Source organism: Lepidochelys kempii, chromosome 6, assembly GCF_965140265.1.
Source record: "Lepidochelys kempii isolate rLepKem1 chromosome 6, rLepKem1.hap2, whole genome shotgun sequence".
In the NCBI taxonomy this organism is placed as follows: Eukaryota; Metazoa; Chordata; order Testudines; family Cheloniidae; genus Lepidochelys; species Lepidochelys kempii.
The window spans coordinates 113,083,064-113,099,428 of NC_133261.1; the positions used below are offsets into that span (position 1 = coordinate 113,083,064).

Sequence of the window (16,365 nt, forward strand, 5' to 3'; positions counted from 1 at the left end):
ACTAAAGTTTAAAAACGCAATATTAAAACCCTTCCTCTATCTCAAAGTAGGACATACTTTACAGTTTCATTGGCTTGCTCCAGAGGGCCAAGTAGATTCAAGCAATCTTTATGGCTAACAGAGAGCATACATTCTCTAGAAAGGATATACGATGTACATATCAATTCAAACAGCATCACAGAAGATTATTTTTCACATGCATGGTTTTATTTTCAGCTTTCAATAATGACAACTTTGGTGTATATCATTTCAAGGGAATTAAATGACTGACTGTGGCTAAAGGCCTGATGGTTATGCCTACAATATTATCGCTTAAATATACACTGTTGATAGTTCAAAAGTGCAGTATTTTCTGTTAGAACTCTCTAGATCCCTTATGTGTATCTACACACACAGCTAACTGAATGATATCATTGCCTTACAACACTCCATACTTTACAACTTCACATTTATCAGAAACAAAGTACAAGGTCAGAACATAAAAACAATGGCAAAGGTTTTCTGTACTAATGTCACTGCTTTTTCATGACTAACATACTAAATGTTAAGTCTGAAAGCAAGTGTCAAGAAGAGCAATTCTCCTTTGAACAAGATTCTCACTATGCTGAACAAAAACATTTATCATGTGCTTCTTCCTAACAGCACTCCTGTTTACCAAAGGCTTTTCTGGAACCTGCATTTTTTAGAGTAACCTAACAATAAGGAAGTGTACAAAGTGTTCTTTGCTTTCCTGACTAATTTCCTCCCACAGTCAGAGGAAGGAAGGTTATTTTCTTAACCATTTCAGAGTGTGAACTAACAACTGATAACTCAAGCTTTTTACATTTTCAGCATTGCTAAATGTTAGAATAGGCTGAGTTGGAATATACACCTATACGTAAGACGCACAGACACCAACATCATAACATTTTACAAACAGTTAATACAGATAATACAGACAGGTAACCAACAGTTATTATAAAGGGTCCATTCTAAATATTTTCCTGCACGATACATCTACTGAATTTATTTATTCAGAGAAGCTTCACTAAGATGCATCTGATTTTGCCTGAATTTTCTAGCTGGGTTGAACTGAGGCATTAAGTCATCAAGTGAATTGCCCAAAGTAAACTACAGGTGTGGCTAACTGATCATTAAACCCCTTATTATTTTAAATTCTTTAACTACTAAGCCAACTATTTTTAATCAAATTACATTTCACCACCTCTAAAATTGGTCATTTATAAACTTGATGTATTGAGTTAAAAGTTTAAATAGGAATAATTAGCAAACAGCCCTATAAATTTGCCTGATATGACCACTGTATGTGCAGTTAATTCTGCGTTGACACTTTCAAAATTGGGCATATGCATAATGAAGTGGATATTTTACCTGTGCACATAATGCAGCTGATGAATGGAATGTATAGCAAGCACCATTTCACCAATGTAGAATTTGGCCATATCTTCAGGAAGCTTGTCTTCAAACTTACTGAGAAGTGTCAGCAAATCACCACCCACATAGTAGTCCATCACTAAATACTAAAAAACAAGAGAAATATGATTAATGCATGCTTGAGTCAGAACGGATAAATACAGCAATTAAATACAAGTAGCTCATTGTGGAACAAGAAGGATGTAAAAAGAGGTTGTGGAAAAAGTGTGTCTGTGAAGAAGGGTCAAAATGAGCACTTTTTATGAACAAGTTACTATGAATTGTCTATTTTGCTGCAAGTATTTCTAATTTTCTTTAATATAATCATAGTAAAAACATTAGCTCAACACATTCTAAACTATCTCAGATATGGTCATTATCATAAAAATGAGCAGAGAGAATATACAGCAGAGGGCAACCAAGACAATGATTTATGACTATCTAGCTTAGTTATAAAGAGAAGTGACAGAAACAAGGCCCATTTTCTTTAGGGAATTGGTTTTTGTGAGGTTCTGCACTAATTTAACAAAACAAAAACAAAAACCTTAACAAAACCAAAATCACGACCAAATCTAGCATATTAAGTTTCAAAGTGTGAGGATTCATATGGCATGAAAAAGAGGAAACTAGTTTAAAATCTATTTATGTACTGGAGAATTAATTTTAAATCCCTTTACACATCACAACATTAAATCCCTGTGTAGTCTGAACAGGAAACACTGGATTCTTCTAGTGGAATATGAAACTTTTGGAATGAGGAACAAATAACATTTGCAATTAAATTCTTGTTTAGACAAGAAGTATGTTTGGATTATAGGCATATTTTTGTGGTGTTGATAAGCCTGTGAGCAACAGCAAAAATATGAGCCTAGAATATTCATTTTATTCTACTAAGCATTTGCTGCAGAAAACCAACTTTCTCCACAAATACTACTTTGACTGATAATGAAGGGAGCTCAATTTGCGTGAAATAAGTAAGTTAGTGGAGTAAAAGATGCTTTTCTAAACAAATACTTTCAATGAATTTAGTGCTCATTAAATAGATTGGAAGCCCTTGGCCTTGTGTATGCTAACATTTTTCTTAAAATTCCTTACCACTGTATTACCGTGGTTGGTAGCAAGAGGAGGGGCTTGCTAGAGCACAGGCCAGCATTTTAGCCACTGTGAACTAGAGTCACAAAAGTGCTCTAAACACCAAGCTACAGAGTCATTCTCATGCTTGCTCTCTCTCCCACGTCCCCCCCCCCCAATGATTCGTTCATTATTTATCCACAATGGACCGCAGACATTATTTTAAGTTATTTTTTGACACTCTCCCCACCTGAATTAGAATCTAACCCATGACCTAGGGACCGATGTTTATATTTCCCATTACCAATTCAGAGCCATTCTGTCTGACCCTTCTTCCCACCCAGTGGCATAAAGTGTTAGCAATGATCTTGCTTATCCTCAGTAACAGACTTTTACTAAAGTAAATACTTAATTCTGTTGCTCATGGTAGAGCAATCTGAATTCCATTCAGTTCCTGAAGGAGGGAACAACAGACTCCCTTCCTACAAGGGAAACTGATTAAGTCAGCAAGACCATAAAGTAAAAGGGAAGGCAAAGGGTAATTGCCTTTTTATTTACTCAAAACTTTTGTTGCAGACAAAAGGACACCCCAAAAGGTATATACAGTGTTGTAGTTCTGTTGGTCCCAGGATATTAGAGGGACAAGGTGGGTGAGGTCATATTTTATTGGACCAACCTCTGTTGGTGAGTGACAAACTTTTGAGTTTACACAGAGCTCTTCTTCAGGTCCTGTATCTCTCAGCAACAGAGGCTGGTCCAATAAAAGGTATTACCTCATTTACCTTGACATCCCAAAAGGTGTCTGTCTTGACATTGCCCTCCACACAACTGTTCATGGATAGCTTAACCCTAGGGCAAATATTTGCTTATGCTGACAATGGACTGTGTGTGTAACTTGGCAATTTCTGAATGTGCATTGGGAACAGTGTGTTCAACACAAAGATAAATTTACATATGAATGTACATCCTACTCTGTGTATTCAATGTCCAGATTCCCAGTGTCTTTCTGCAAGGTAGTTTTATTTATAAGTTCAAATGTGCTTGAATCTGGAACATGGAGTGTTCTTCTCGAGAGAATTAACTGTTTGAATTTTCTTTTTCAAATTGTGTGTGTTTCATAAACCATTATGTGATGTTTCACCTACCCAAAATATACTTCATAAAGTAAACAAAGGGGTACTTACAAATGACCTTTGTTCCTAAAACGGTCTCTATGAAAAGCAATCAGAACCACCATAAAACCATTATAAATCTAACATTCCAGGTAAGACCATCTCAGAATTTGTAGTAGGGAAACATTCTGAGTATCTGTCCCAGAATACTTAGAAATTGCAGCAATGGAATGTGTGGACATCTGGCATGGGCATTCCTGTTCATACAGTCCATGCTAGTGTGAGAAAAAGCTAGAGGAATTCAATTTTTGCAAACTAAGGAACTAGTAGGAAAAACTTCCTGCTATTTTAAAGGTTTATGAATATTTCCATGACAAGCACATTTTTTTCAAGTTTCATAAAGTACATGCAAACAATTTGCTGCATGCAAGCTAAATGTACTAGAAGATGAGATCAGTGTAAACAATAAACAGGATCTCAAGACCTGAAGAGTCACTGTTGATTAAAAAAAACTATTTTAGTAAGTAAATACTCTAGAGATTAACACATTGTTCAATATTTATTTCACCAATCCTTAAATAAACATTGGGAACACTTTAGTCAATTTAAAAGTAGTCTTATAAAGTTCTACTCCTCTCATCAGCTGAAATACTAGGTTGTAATTTCCTACAGCAAAAGAGATGTTACTTCTCCTTTTCCTAATATTGGAATTACTCCAGTATCACATAAAGCAGGGGTCTCAAACTCAATTTACCTTAGGGCCAGTGCCAGTCCTCAAATCCTCCCAGCCGGCCAATAATGTCACTCATGCCACACAGAACCCACCCCCAACCCCCCCAACCCCCCCCCCCCCCCACACACACAACTGCCTCAGGCTCTGGGAGGGAGTTTGGGTGGGAGGAGATCTGGGGTAGGGGATTGGGGTGCAGGCTCTGGGAGGGAGTTTGGGTGCAGAAGGGGTGAGAGGTTGGGCTCTGGGAGGGCATTTGGGGTGAGGGAGGGGGTCTGGAGTGCAGGCTCTGGGAGGGAGTTTGGGGGCAGGAGGGGGGTGTGGGAAGGGGGAGGGGTTGCAGGCTCTGGGAGGGAGTTTGGGGGCAGGAGGAGGAGGGGGGTGCAGAGCTTATCTGGGGCTCCAAGGTGGGGCAGGCCGGGGGGGGGCCTCTGCACACTGCTGCCCCCAGGCACTGCCCCCGCAGCTTCCCATTGGCCACAGGAGCTCTCGGAGCAGGGGCAGCGCACAGAGGCACAGCCCCATCCCGGGGTCGCAGGGAGGGGCCAGCAGACACATGGAGCAAGCAGGCAGAAGCCATTCAGCTCTGCTGCACTGCTGGTGGTGGGCTGGGCCCTGGGCCACTGTAAATCACCTGTGGGACGTGTGGGGGCAGAGCTCCTGGGGGCGGCAAGCAGGGCTAAGAGAGAGACCTGGCTCCAAAATTGCTGGAGCCCCACGGGCCACATTGGGGAGGTTCTTGTGTCGCAGATGGCCCGCAGGCTGGGAATTTGAGACCCCTGACATAAAGTCTGCTTTATATCATTAACAGAACCAATAGATACTAATAGGTTCTGTATTTAATGCAAAACTGAAAGTATAACACTGTAGGTTAAATTAGAGTGCATCAGAGCAGGTTTCATGGGTCTTATCTGAACTAGAAAAACTGCCAACAATGGAGTAGCTGCCTGGTGCCAGCAATAATGTAACAATTAGCTTAGACAAACACTCAAACACACTTATCACCATGTCACAATAACCTGCTCTGAGTATGACAGTAGAAAAAGTGTCTGAGCCCCACCTTCACTGGTTCAACTGCACCATTACTTGCTGTTGCTGTAATATGTGTACTAATTTTTCAGTGTAGATGCACCCTTTGAGGCAGCACAGTAGAACGTTACCCAGAAGCACTACAGTTTGGAAAGGCTTCAGGTGTAGTTAAAGGAACAATTCTGTAAAAATGCATGGGTTTGAAGGCCGGGTGCAGACTGGTCAAGACTGAACACTGAGCCTCAGCTCAGAGAAGCTGTGCTAGAGGGGCATTCGATTGATGGTACATCTACCCTTATGGCAGAGTACAAAGTACAGATACTGCACTCCCACTAGCATGGCTATCAATAGCAGCGTAGACTGAGGCACAGCTTAGCTGAGTAGACTGCCCTATGCACCTGAACCTGAGGGTACAGACCCTACATGTCTCTCCACATGCCCAAGCAATGCCTCCCATGTCTACACTGCTGTTTTCAGTTGTATAGTGTCCTGCTGCTTCCCCATTGCCAGAGCCTTTCCTTACCATAGAGAAAGGCCCGCTGCTGGAGCTTTTTCCCCAGAGAAGCACCCTAACCATTGGGCTAAATGTTACAGAGAAAGCTGCATCATTACCAACTGCTCCACCTCCCATTTTGTAAAAAACATCTCAGTCCCAAAAAAGTGTTTTTTGGGGTTGAAATTATCCAGTGAATTCACGTAACATTTCATGAGTAATTTTGGTTAGCCAAAAAATGTGTGTTTTTTGGTGAATTTACTATTCACTGAAACACCCCACCCAGCTCTACTGTCTTCATGTTTCAATCTATTGTAATTGGTCACGGCCCAACCAGCAGTCCATGACAGAATACAAAATGGTAACTGTGAATGTCTACTGTATAATCCTCAATTTGGCTAAAAATTTCTAATGTGAATACATTTTTTTTTCTTCAATGAATCATTGCAGGTAATGTGCAAAAAAACTGAAGATGTAATCCACTGAAATACTGATGCATAATATCTGCTACTTAATATTTTTAGGGCATGGAGGTAATGTTTTTCATCATTTTTATTGACTTTTTCCAATATAAAGCTAAGCAAAATATTTCAAATAAAATTAACTGATTTATGACAATGTTAGTGGAATAAAACTGATCTCTGTCATTTATAAAATGCTATGAAGAAAGTCTCAGCTCAAAAAACAAAATTTTGCACATTTTAAACTGTAGAATAAAGTAAAATTAAACTTCATAGGAACTCTCACGGAGTCACTGTCAAGGTAAAGAATATCTACAGAATCAATATATCATTTTATTAACAAGTTATTCACAAATTAAATTTATATCTAATATACTGTATTTCATAGTAGATCAGCATATTTTAGATGATTTACATGGGACAATTAAGTATACTCTAAAACTACCTTAATTTTGTTTTCAGTGTCCTACAGTTACATTAAGTCTTCTGAAGTGTTTTTATGTAAGGGAAGAACAAAGATGAAGTGTTGCAGCAAGAAACAAAGAACTGATTTATTGCTCTAAAACCCTCAGACTTATCAGAAATAAGTTTGTTTTTAACGTAAGTAACAAAACTTTTGTATTTAATGGCGAAGCAAACATACCAAATAGTTCTCATCCTGAAAGGCATAGTGCAATGTAGTAATCCACTGACAATCTCCATTCACCAAAACATTTCTCTCTTCTCGAAAACAAGCTGTCTAAAGAAACGAGGAAAAAAGGCATCGTCACAGTCCATAAGTCGTCTTTGCAGGATTCGTACATATGCATGTTTTATGGGATTATTTAAAATTTCTACACAGAGGTCTCTAGTCATTGGAATTTAGTCTGCACGAGTGATAAGCCAGGGAAGCTCTGCAGCAGGCTTCTGTGGTTAGGCATCCACTCCTCCTAATCCAGAGTGCTACCTTTTTAAAAACAATTTAGCTTGAGCCACTCAAGTCCTTTCTTCCCTTATGTACTAAAAAATGTTTTCACCCCACCACAATCTGTAGCAAAAGGACAACTGCATATGAGGATAAAACCTGTGTGAAAATATATCTATGCAGCCACAGTTTAATGGGTCAGTTTCTAACAGTACCTCTAGTGAGGGCCTCAGATAATATAAACCAGGCAGGAAATCTACAAAAATCCATATAGTTTCCCACACTAATATTCTGCATAAAATACTGCACTTTTCAGGAGTCTCCCAGTATTTCGGAGTAACATTTACAAAATAATTTGCACGAAAGATTATCACAGCTCAGCTCCATATACGTTTACATACAACAAATCTCATTACATTTTTAGGAAGAAGACTCACCTTGAGTTTATTAATGGCTTTCTTGGCCCAAAATACTGGTCAAGACCGAGTCCCTGGGGTTGTTTTACCACGATAAATTGAGGCTGCCATTATCCATATATTCTTTTTATTTCCATTCCCCATCATCAAGCACTTGCGCTCTGGATAAGAGTGTTTCTACTGGTTCTGATCTATGAATTGTCCAACAACGTGCACTGAGGAAACACCTAGGAATCCCACACTTCACCACCCTCATCCTAGAGGCCTCACTATTACAATGTTTGTATTTGAGTTTTCCAAGAGAAAAGTCTTAACTGTTTTTTTGAGTGGAGAAACTTTCCAGCGGAAGTGGAATATACTACGGTCAAGTTGGGACAATTAAGTTACACAGTGGGCATACAAACAGAACCACTCACGTGCAAGGTGAATCTTATATGTCTATATTATGCTGTGAATTAGAATGTCATTTATGCTAATACTTCCAGGTATAAACACTTATTTGGTGAAATTCTCTGGCCCATGTAATTCAGGAAGTCAGACTAGATGATAAATAGTGGTTGCATCTGGTCTGAAGGTCTATGAGTACATTGCTATTTTCCCAGTTTCCAGAATTAGATATTTCCATATTTTAACATTCTTAAAACAATATACTTGAAATACACAACTGAGTCCACCCAAGTAACAGTCAGACCCACTTAACTGAAACAATTGCTGGGAACAGATTTAAGACAATGCAATTTGTTGACTAAACAATAGATAAAAAGGCACACCTTGTCTATGTAGGAGCATACCTAGTCTTGCCTACCAGCCTATCTACAAGTGTTTGCTAACAATTTTCCCCATGTTGCCCTTTGTTCACTTCAGACCATCTTGCTCCTTTTACAGTTGATATAAAAACTGGTATTAACCAGATGCACTTTGCTATGTTTAATGAATTATACAATGTTTCTACAGTTCATAAAATAAATCAACATACAACCAGCACAATGCATTCATTGAACCTCTGATAACTGAATGAAAAATTACCTAATGTCTGTTTTGCAGTAAGGTGTGTCAGTTAAGAGGCTATCTATTGTGTACTTAAAGGTTTCATTTTAAAGTTGAAGGGTTTACAACAAATAAAAATGAAAGCTTCCCACATGCTTTATGAACTCGATATGCAGGTTTTGAGAAATCAACTTATTTGCTTGCCTTGTGCAGCAGGTGGTAATCAGAGGCAGGCAAAAAGAAAAAAGGTGCTGAGTGACCTTGCTTTACGCACTGCTCCATTTCCAAGGGGAAATCAGTGAGCACAGAAACTAGCTGGAATGGCTACAGCTTTCCCTAGAAAGGAATAGGGACACATAGGAGGAGATGGCAGAATTACTGCTCAGATTCTGGTTCCTATGCAGATTCCACATCTTCACCTCTTGCCTACCCCAGAAGCCACTCTACCAGATGCTCCTGACTGGGGCGGAGGTAAGTCAGCCAGGTAGTGTGTGCAGGTCATATATTGCTTCCTATATTTTCCTCCTCTTCTCCCACTTAGGACATGTCTACATGAGAAAATTACAACAATGTAATTCAACTGGTGTAGAAACTGATTAAATTGGTGCAATCCTGTATGTGGACACTAATTTTGGATTAAAAATGCCTCACAGTGATTTAGTTTAAATTAGGGATGTCGATTAATCACAGTTAACTCACGCGATTAACTCAAAAAAATTAATCGCACTGTTAAACAATAGAATACCAATTGAAATTTATTAAATATTTTTGATGTTTTCTACATTTTCCAAATGAAATCAATTTCAATTACAACATAGAATACAAAGTATACAGTGCTCACTTTATATTATATTTTATTACAAATATTTGCACTGTAAAAATGATTAACGAAAGAAATAGTATTTTTCAATTAACCTCATACAAGTACTGTAGTGCAATCTCTTGATCATGAAAGTGCAACTTACAAATGTAGTTTTTTTGGTTACATAACTACACTCAAAACAAAACAATGTAAAACTTTAGAAGCTACAAGTCCACTCAGTCCTACTTGTTCAGCCAATTGCTAAGACAAACAAGTTTGTTTACATTTATGGGAGATAATGCTGCCTGCTTCTTCATTACAATGTCACTTAAATGTGAGAACAGGCATTCGCATGGCACTGTTGCAGCTGGTGTTGCAAGATATTTACATGCCAGATGCGCTAAAGATTCATATGCCTCTTCATGCTTCGGCCATCGTTCCAGAGGACATGCTTCCATGCTGATGACGTTCGTTACAAAATAATGCGTTAATAAAATTTGTGACTGAACTCCTTGGGGGAAGAATTGTATGTCTCTTGCTCTGTTTTACCCACATTCTGCATATATTTCATGTTATAGCAGTCTTGGATGGTGACCCTGCACATGTTCGTTTTAAGAACACTTTCACTGCAAATTTGACAAAACACAAAGAAGATATCAATATGAAATTTCTAAAGATAGCTACAGCACTCGACCCAAGATTTAAGAACCTGAAGTGCCTTCCAAAATCTGAGAGCGATGAGATGTGAAGCATGCTTTCAGAAGTCTTAAAAGAGCAACACTGATGCGGAAACTACAGAACCCAAACCACCGAAAAAGAAAATCAACCTTCTGCTGGTGGCATCTGACTCAGATGACGAAAATGAACATGCGTCGTCCTACACTACTTTGGATCATTATCGAGCAGAACCCGTCATCAGCATGGACGCATGTCCTCTGGAATAGTGGTTGAAGCATCAATGGACATATGAATCTTTAGCGCATCTGGCATATAAATATCTTGCAATGCCGGCTACAACAGTGCTATGCAAACGCCTGTTCTCACTTTCAGGCGACATTGTAAACAAGAAGCATGCAGCATTATCTTCTGCAAATGTAAACTAACTTGTTTGTCTGAGCTATTGGCTGAACAAGAAATAGGACTGATTGGACTTGTAGACTCTAAAGTTTTACATTGTTTTATTTTTGAATGCAGGGGTTTTTTGTACATAATGCAAATATTTGTAATCACAATAAATATAAAGTGAGCACTGTACACTTTGTATTGTGTTGTAACTGAAATCAATATATTTGAAAATGTAGAAAACATCCAAAAATATTTAAATAAATGATATTCTATTATTGTTTAACAGCGTGACTAATCACACAATTAATCGCGATTAATTTTTGTAATCGCTTGACAGCCCTAGTTTAAATTCATTCCTTACTACTTAAGGAATTAGTACTTCTAAACTAATGTAGTTAGATCGGTACAATTTCACTGTGAAACTGGTGGTGCTGAAAAGTTATGAGAAAAGTCAGGAGAATAGCAACAGCCACTTCCCCCTCAAGGGAGTCTGTGAAGAGGAGCCTGCATGGACTGCTGGAAGGAGGTGAGTTTATCAGGCAACCATTATCACATGCAGCGGTGAAGAGGTGTCTAAGAGGGGTGGGGAACTTGTTCACTGGGGATGGATGGAATATTAGCGTGTGGTGGGCCATGTATTTTCTCCTGCGCTGGTAGGCTCAGGCCTGGTCTATGCTTAAATTAGATCATCCTAGCTACATTGCTCAGGACTGTGAAAAATGTCATGCCCTGAGAGACATAGTTAGATCAACCTAACCCACACTGTAGATGCAGCGAAGTCTATAAAGATTCTACCACTGATGTAGCTACTGCCTCTCAAAGAGGTGGATTAACTACATCTATAGAAAAACCCCTTCCACCAACGTAGGAACCATCTATACTATAGCACTGCAGCAGCTGTAGTGTAGACATGACCTTAGCCCTCAGCAAGGTGGAGTCGGGAAAGCTTTCAAGCCCTCTTGTTGCTGTGTAAGTATTTACATAGTTAGACCTCTTTCCTCAACAGTGCCCTGCGCTGTTCGTGAGCTGCATTTTACTTTACACAGATTTATGTAACATTATAAGATACTGTGACTTGCATTTTGCCAATATAATAGCAATTACTCTAAGTAGGCCAGAGCATATGTTATTTTGGATAATTCCTCTCAATAGGACCTCTAACCACTATTTATTAATTTGTAAAGTTCCTATTAGATTAGCACATGTATGTGCTTTTTGGAAACAAATGAATAACTTCTAAAGAAAACTACTAACATCTTTCAAATGCTTTGTTTACACAGCTATCTACTCACCTACTTTTATTTCTGTGTTTCCAGAATATTAGTTAATTGTCTTTAGTAATGCAAATCCAAATACAAATTGTAGGATACACTTCCTGAAGGCTTGTTTTTCAAATATAAGAACAAGTTCGTTTTCAATCTTTTTTTTTTCCACATAGTCATAGCAACAGAAATCTGAGGCTTCCATGTAGTCTAACTTGCTTTTACTGTAAACAAAAATCTGGCCAATATAATTCAGGGTAAAAACTAGGGCAGACTGTCTGGTAAACGAATACACAGTAATGCTGAGAACAACAGATGCCTGGAAGGGATTGTCAGACTTGATTGCATTAAAGCAGCTCACTTTCTTTAAAAAAAAAAAAAAGGAAAGAAAAGAAGCAGCACCTCCTATACTCATGAAATAATTCTTTCTAATCTGGAAGAGCTTCAATGTAATTTTCCCTAATGCCATTTTTTAAAGTTCTCTGTATTAGAAAACATAGTCCTTACCTCTGCCCTTTTAAGCATTTCCCATTTATTTAGAATTTTCATTGCATAAATGCGTTCCGTGCTCTTCATTTTAACAACCGCAACCTGGAATAATAATAATTTTGTTTAACAAAAACAAAAGGAATTGAACAGTTTCAATACTTTTTTTCAAACAGCTGATAAATGATGCAAAATATTGCTTAATAAAATCATGATTACTGAAGGGTAAGTAATTAGTGAACAAGAGTCCATGAACAACTCACTGAACATATTGGTAAATTATTTTTCCCTTCTAAGAATTGAGTTGTAAAAGCACATTACTACTCATTTACTTGACACACAGTATGGTGGTGTGTATGGCTGTATAATGGAGTGTGTGGACGAGAACTTTCTCCAGTACTGTACCTTACTAATGGCAAAGTATACACTGAGGCTATATCTACACTAGAGAGCTTACAGTGGCACAGCTGTACCGATGCAGGGAGCTCTTCCATCGACAAAGCGCTGTGCACACTACCACTTATGCCAGTGAAATCTAGGTTGCTTAGGGGGGTGTTTTTTTCACACCCCCAAGTGACAGAAGTTTTGCCAACATAAGCAGGAGTGTAGACATGGCCTAAGGTAAAGCAGCATGCTGTCTTTAAATTACAGTGAAGGAATATAGTTCTATTTTGGAACTGTGAAGGCCACATTTTAGGCAGGGCTTGAAAAATCCACTTGCCCAAAGCTAATAAGAATCTTTCCTGGGCAAAAGCCACCAACTTCTAAAAAACTTAAGGTTTCATTTTGATGAAGAAAAAGTTTTAATTCTTATGGTTGCAAAGAAAACGTGATCCAAACGTCTAGTAATGCCGTGCCATCCTAAGTCTGCAGCCAGACTGCTTGAGTGTCTCTGCTGTTGCTGATTGCTTTCCTAGATTTCAGCAGCCTAAAGACGGACTTGTCAGTTTTCACTGTTGCTTTTCAGAACTCTGCAGGCAGCAGTGAAACTGACAAGAATAAGATCAAATACACCTCCACTGTTACTTGAAAAGACTGAGTAGCAGTAGAGGCAGGCACTGATGCCATTCACACAGGAGGCTGAGTGGAAAATGAGGCTGGAGTAGAGCAGCTGAGAGAGACACTCCCTCACAAAACAGGAAACTGGAGGAGGGAGACTGAGTAGCAGAGAATCCAACTCACCATTCTGGCTGGAAGCTCTGGGCCGGAGGAGGAGTGGAGGGGGGAAGAATACTCCTCCCATCCAGTAGCCAGAAAGGGATGGAGTGGGAGTCTTCAAGATTATTAGACACCAATTAGGCAGAGGGTGACATGGAAGATGAAGACCCTAAACAGAGTTCAGTGACACACTGTTCTCTAAATGTCTCCAAAGACAACTGACTTGCCTAAATTCTAATTCTTATGCTATTGAACAATAAAAAAAATTATCTAGGTTTATGCCTCTTATCTTGGACTTCTAGCCACCACCAAATTGTGGAGTGACTCACCCACTTTGCATTGCTGTGTGCACCTGTCTCTTATAAAGAATAGGGATTTCATACCTTTAAGTAGATAGTCACATCAAATTAGTTTTCTTTCATTTTCTTTCATAATTGCTACTATGGGAGTACACTATCTTCTGCTCTCTCTCCTTCCCATAAACTGCATGGATATCCGGAACCTATCCATTTTAGCACTACTATGTAAACAATGAATTAATCTTCACATCACCCTCCCATGAATATGTAAGTAATATTCCCATTTTATGGATAAGGAAGCTGAAGCACAGAGTCTAAGCAAGCTTCCCAAGTTCACATCGGAATCAAAGCCAGGAACAGACTCTAAACCTCACAAAACTCAGCCCTATACATCAACCAACAAGCCATGTTTGAGCGTATATTTTTTTGGTATTCGTCTCTCAAGAATGCACAGAAACAGGATCTCTGAGGCACACATGTAAGCCAACTGTACAGTTGCACTGTGACCTAGCACTCGGATATTATTTGTACTCATTTTGTAGTACATTTTCGTTCAAAATGGTTTTTTATCTGAAACAAAGCTCTGTTCCACTTGTACTGAAATAAAGAACAAGATAAATCTATACAGCTGAGAGAATGTTTTCAGACTTCAGTAAGAGCAGACACTTTGCTTCCAAAATCCTAGCTAAAAAAACCTCATCTTAGGACTCCATCTTCAAGAAGCAATTTGAGCTTTGAGGATTTCAGGTCTTAAATGAAAATAAGGTAGACTATTAAGCCAAGTTCCACGCTGACTTCCACACTGTTTCATCCCATTTAATTAAATGGGTTGTAAATCAAAGCAAAATTTGGCTCTAAGCACATTGCAGAACCCTCCCCATTAGTGAACTCTATAAATTACTGTCTAAGGTTGAGCATGTGTCGTCGTAGCCGTGTTGGTCTCAGGATATTGAAGAGGTAAAGTAATATCTTTTACTGGACCAACTTCTGCTGGTGAAAGAGAAGCTTTCGAGCTATAGAGAGCTATTCTTCAGATAAAAAAAGATTAGCTCTTTCACCAACAGAAGTTGTTCCGACAAAAGATATTACCTTACCCATCTTGTCTCTCTAAGGTTGAGCATATCAAAACAAGGTATGGATTTGCAAGTAATCCTCTTGTAAACTGTTTTAATGTCATTTTTACAGTCTAGATAAAAGTGTAAGAAATGAGCAGTGACTTCATTGAAAGAAATAAAGGGTTACAAATTCGATTTACTGGGCTTCCAGAGAATCTAGAGATAGATGATAAAGACACTCTGCTGGATAGCTTATGGGTCTTTGGATGTTCAACTTTTTGTAAAGCATGCTGGCATTATGTCAATGCAAAGGCAAAAGACAATTTGCTACACAATCTACAGTACTTACTGTATATCAAACCTTCAGAAAAAAATGTAAGCAACCACAGTTTTAGGAAACCAGAGTTCTAAGGGACAAAAACTGTAATTTACTCAGATATCACTTCCCTGATGTTAAGGAGAAGACTGTAAAATTATCGAGAAGGCCTTGGTATGTAACACCAAAACTGGTGATTTTTATATCAAGCACAGCTATTGGTAATTGTGTTAGTTAAAAGTTCATCTTCAGGTTTCAAATAGAAACTTTTTTTTATTTGAGCAAAATCGAGGGACACTTGGGTGTAACTGAAGTTTGTTAGAGAAGGAAGGTGCAAGAGAGTCCATATGTCATGCAGTGCGTGTGTGCTACATATTTTCCTTTTAAAAGTGTACAAGTTATACACCACTTTTACCTATCAGAACCAAACATGAGATATTATAAACATGCTGTTAGAGTCTTAATTTATTCAGTTATGAATTTGATAACTCTTATTGTTCTAGTTACAGCTGCTGTAAGTAAGGTAAACTTGATAGTAGTTTGTGTGCTTCATCATGTTGGTAGGGCTATCCTAGGTAGTGATTACTGAAACAAACTTGCATTATGAACTAGAACTGCCCTAGTACTCTCAGAAGTGGCGTTTCTGTGAGTTAATGCTAAACTGAGTGCCAGTGCTCCACCTGGACAAAAGTCTGTCTACTTAGACCAGCTTTTACCTATTCATATAAGTTGTTAATTAGGTATATTTTAAAATTAAAGTAGAGTTACTAAAAATGGCTTTGTTGGGGTTCATTTTTATTGTCTCAGTTTACATAGCAAAAATTAAAAGTTAGATTTTTTTTTTAAAACTATCCACCCTTTACATTTCCTTGGGATCTGAAGCTCACAGTAAGTTCTTTTCATTTTGCACGTCACTACCAGCAATAAAGTTTGTTCGGCCCTCAACAATACCTAAGTTATCCAATAAACCAGTTCGGCCCTCAACAATACCTAAGTTATCCAGTTGCCTTCAGTGGGGTTGCCCATAAACAGATGACTAAGTGGAACTACAAAGAATTGTCTATTTAAGCTCTTATAACATGCCTATCACCATAGTAACTTCACACTTAGATCCAACAGTAAGAGGCACTGCAGAAAACCCTAAAACAGTATTAAGTTCCTTAGAAATATTTTCAAACTGAAACATTGTCTCCGTTCCCATGTAAGAGTAAACTGCTTGTTTTGATATTTTTGTGATGAACTTATTGTGGGCAAGCAAAGTCAATTAAATGTTTTGCATTATATTCTCAATTCAGTGAAGTTAATG

The 16,365-nt window shown here is 38.4% G+C and overlaps 1 protein-coding gene across 6 annotated transcripts in view; it reads right to left on the reverse strand.

Annotated features, from left to right (window-relative positions):
* CDC42BPB (CDC42 binding protein kinase beta) overlaps positions 1-16,365 on the reverse strand; it is a 141,283-nt gene that overhangs the window by 70,254 nt on the left and 54,664 nt on the right. For all 6 annotated transcript variants that reach the window (XR_012159573.1, XR_012159572.1, XM_073349716.1 and 3 more), the window contains exons 3-5: positions 12,253-12,336; positions 6,953-7,048; positions 1,372-1,520 (exon numbers count right to left, since the gene is read on the reverse strand). Coding sequence is in view for 4 of the 6 variants with exons in the window: in XM_073349716.1 (XP_073205817.1) it covers positions 1,372-1,520; positions 6,953-7,048; positions 12,253-12,336 (329 nt within the window). In the remaining 2 variants the exon portion in view is untranslated. The remainder of the gene's footprint in view (positions 1-1,371; positions 1,521-6,952; positions 7,049-12,252; positions 12,337-16,365) is intronic.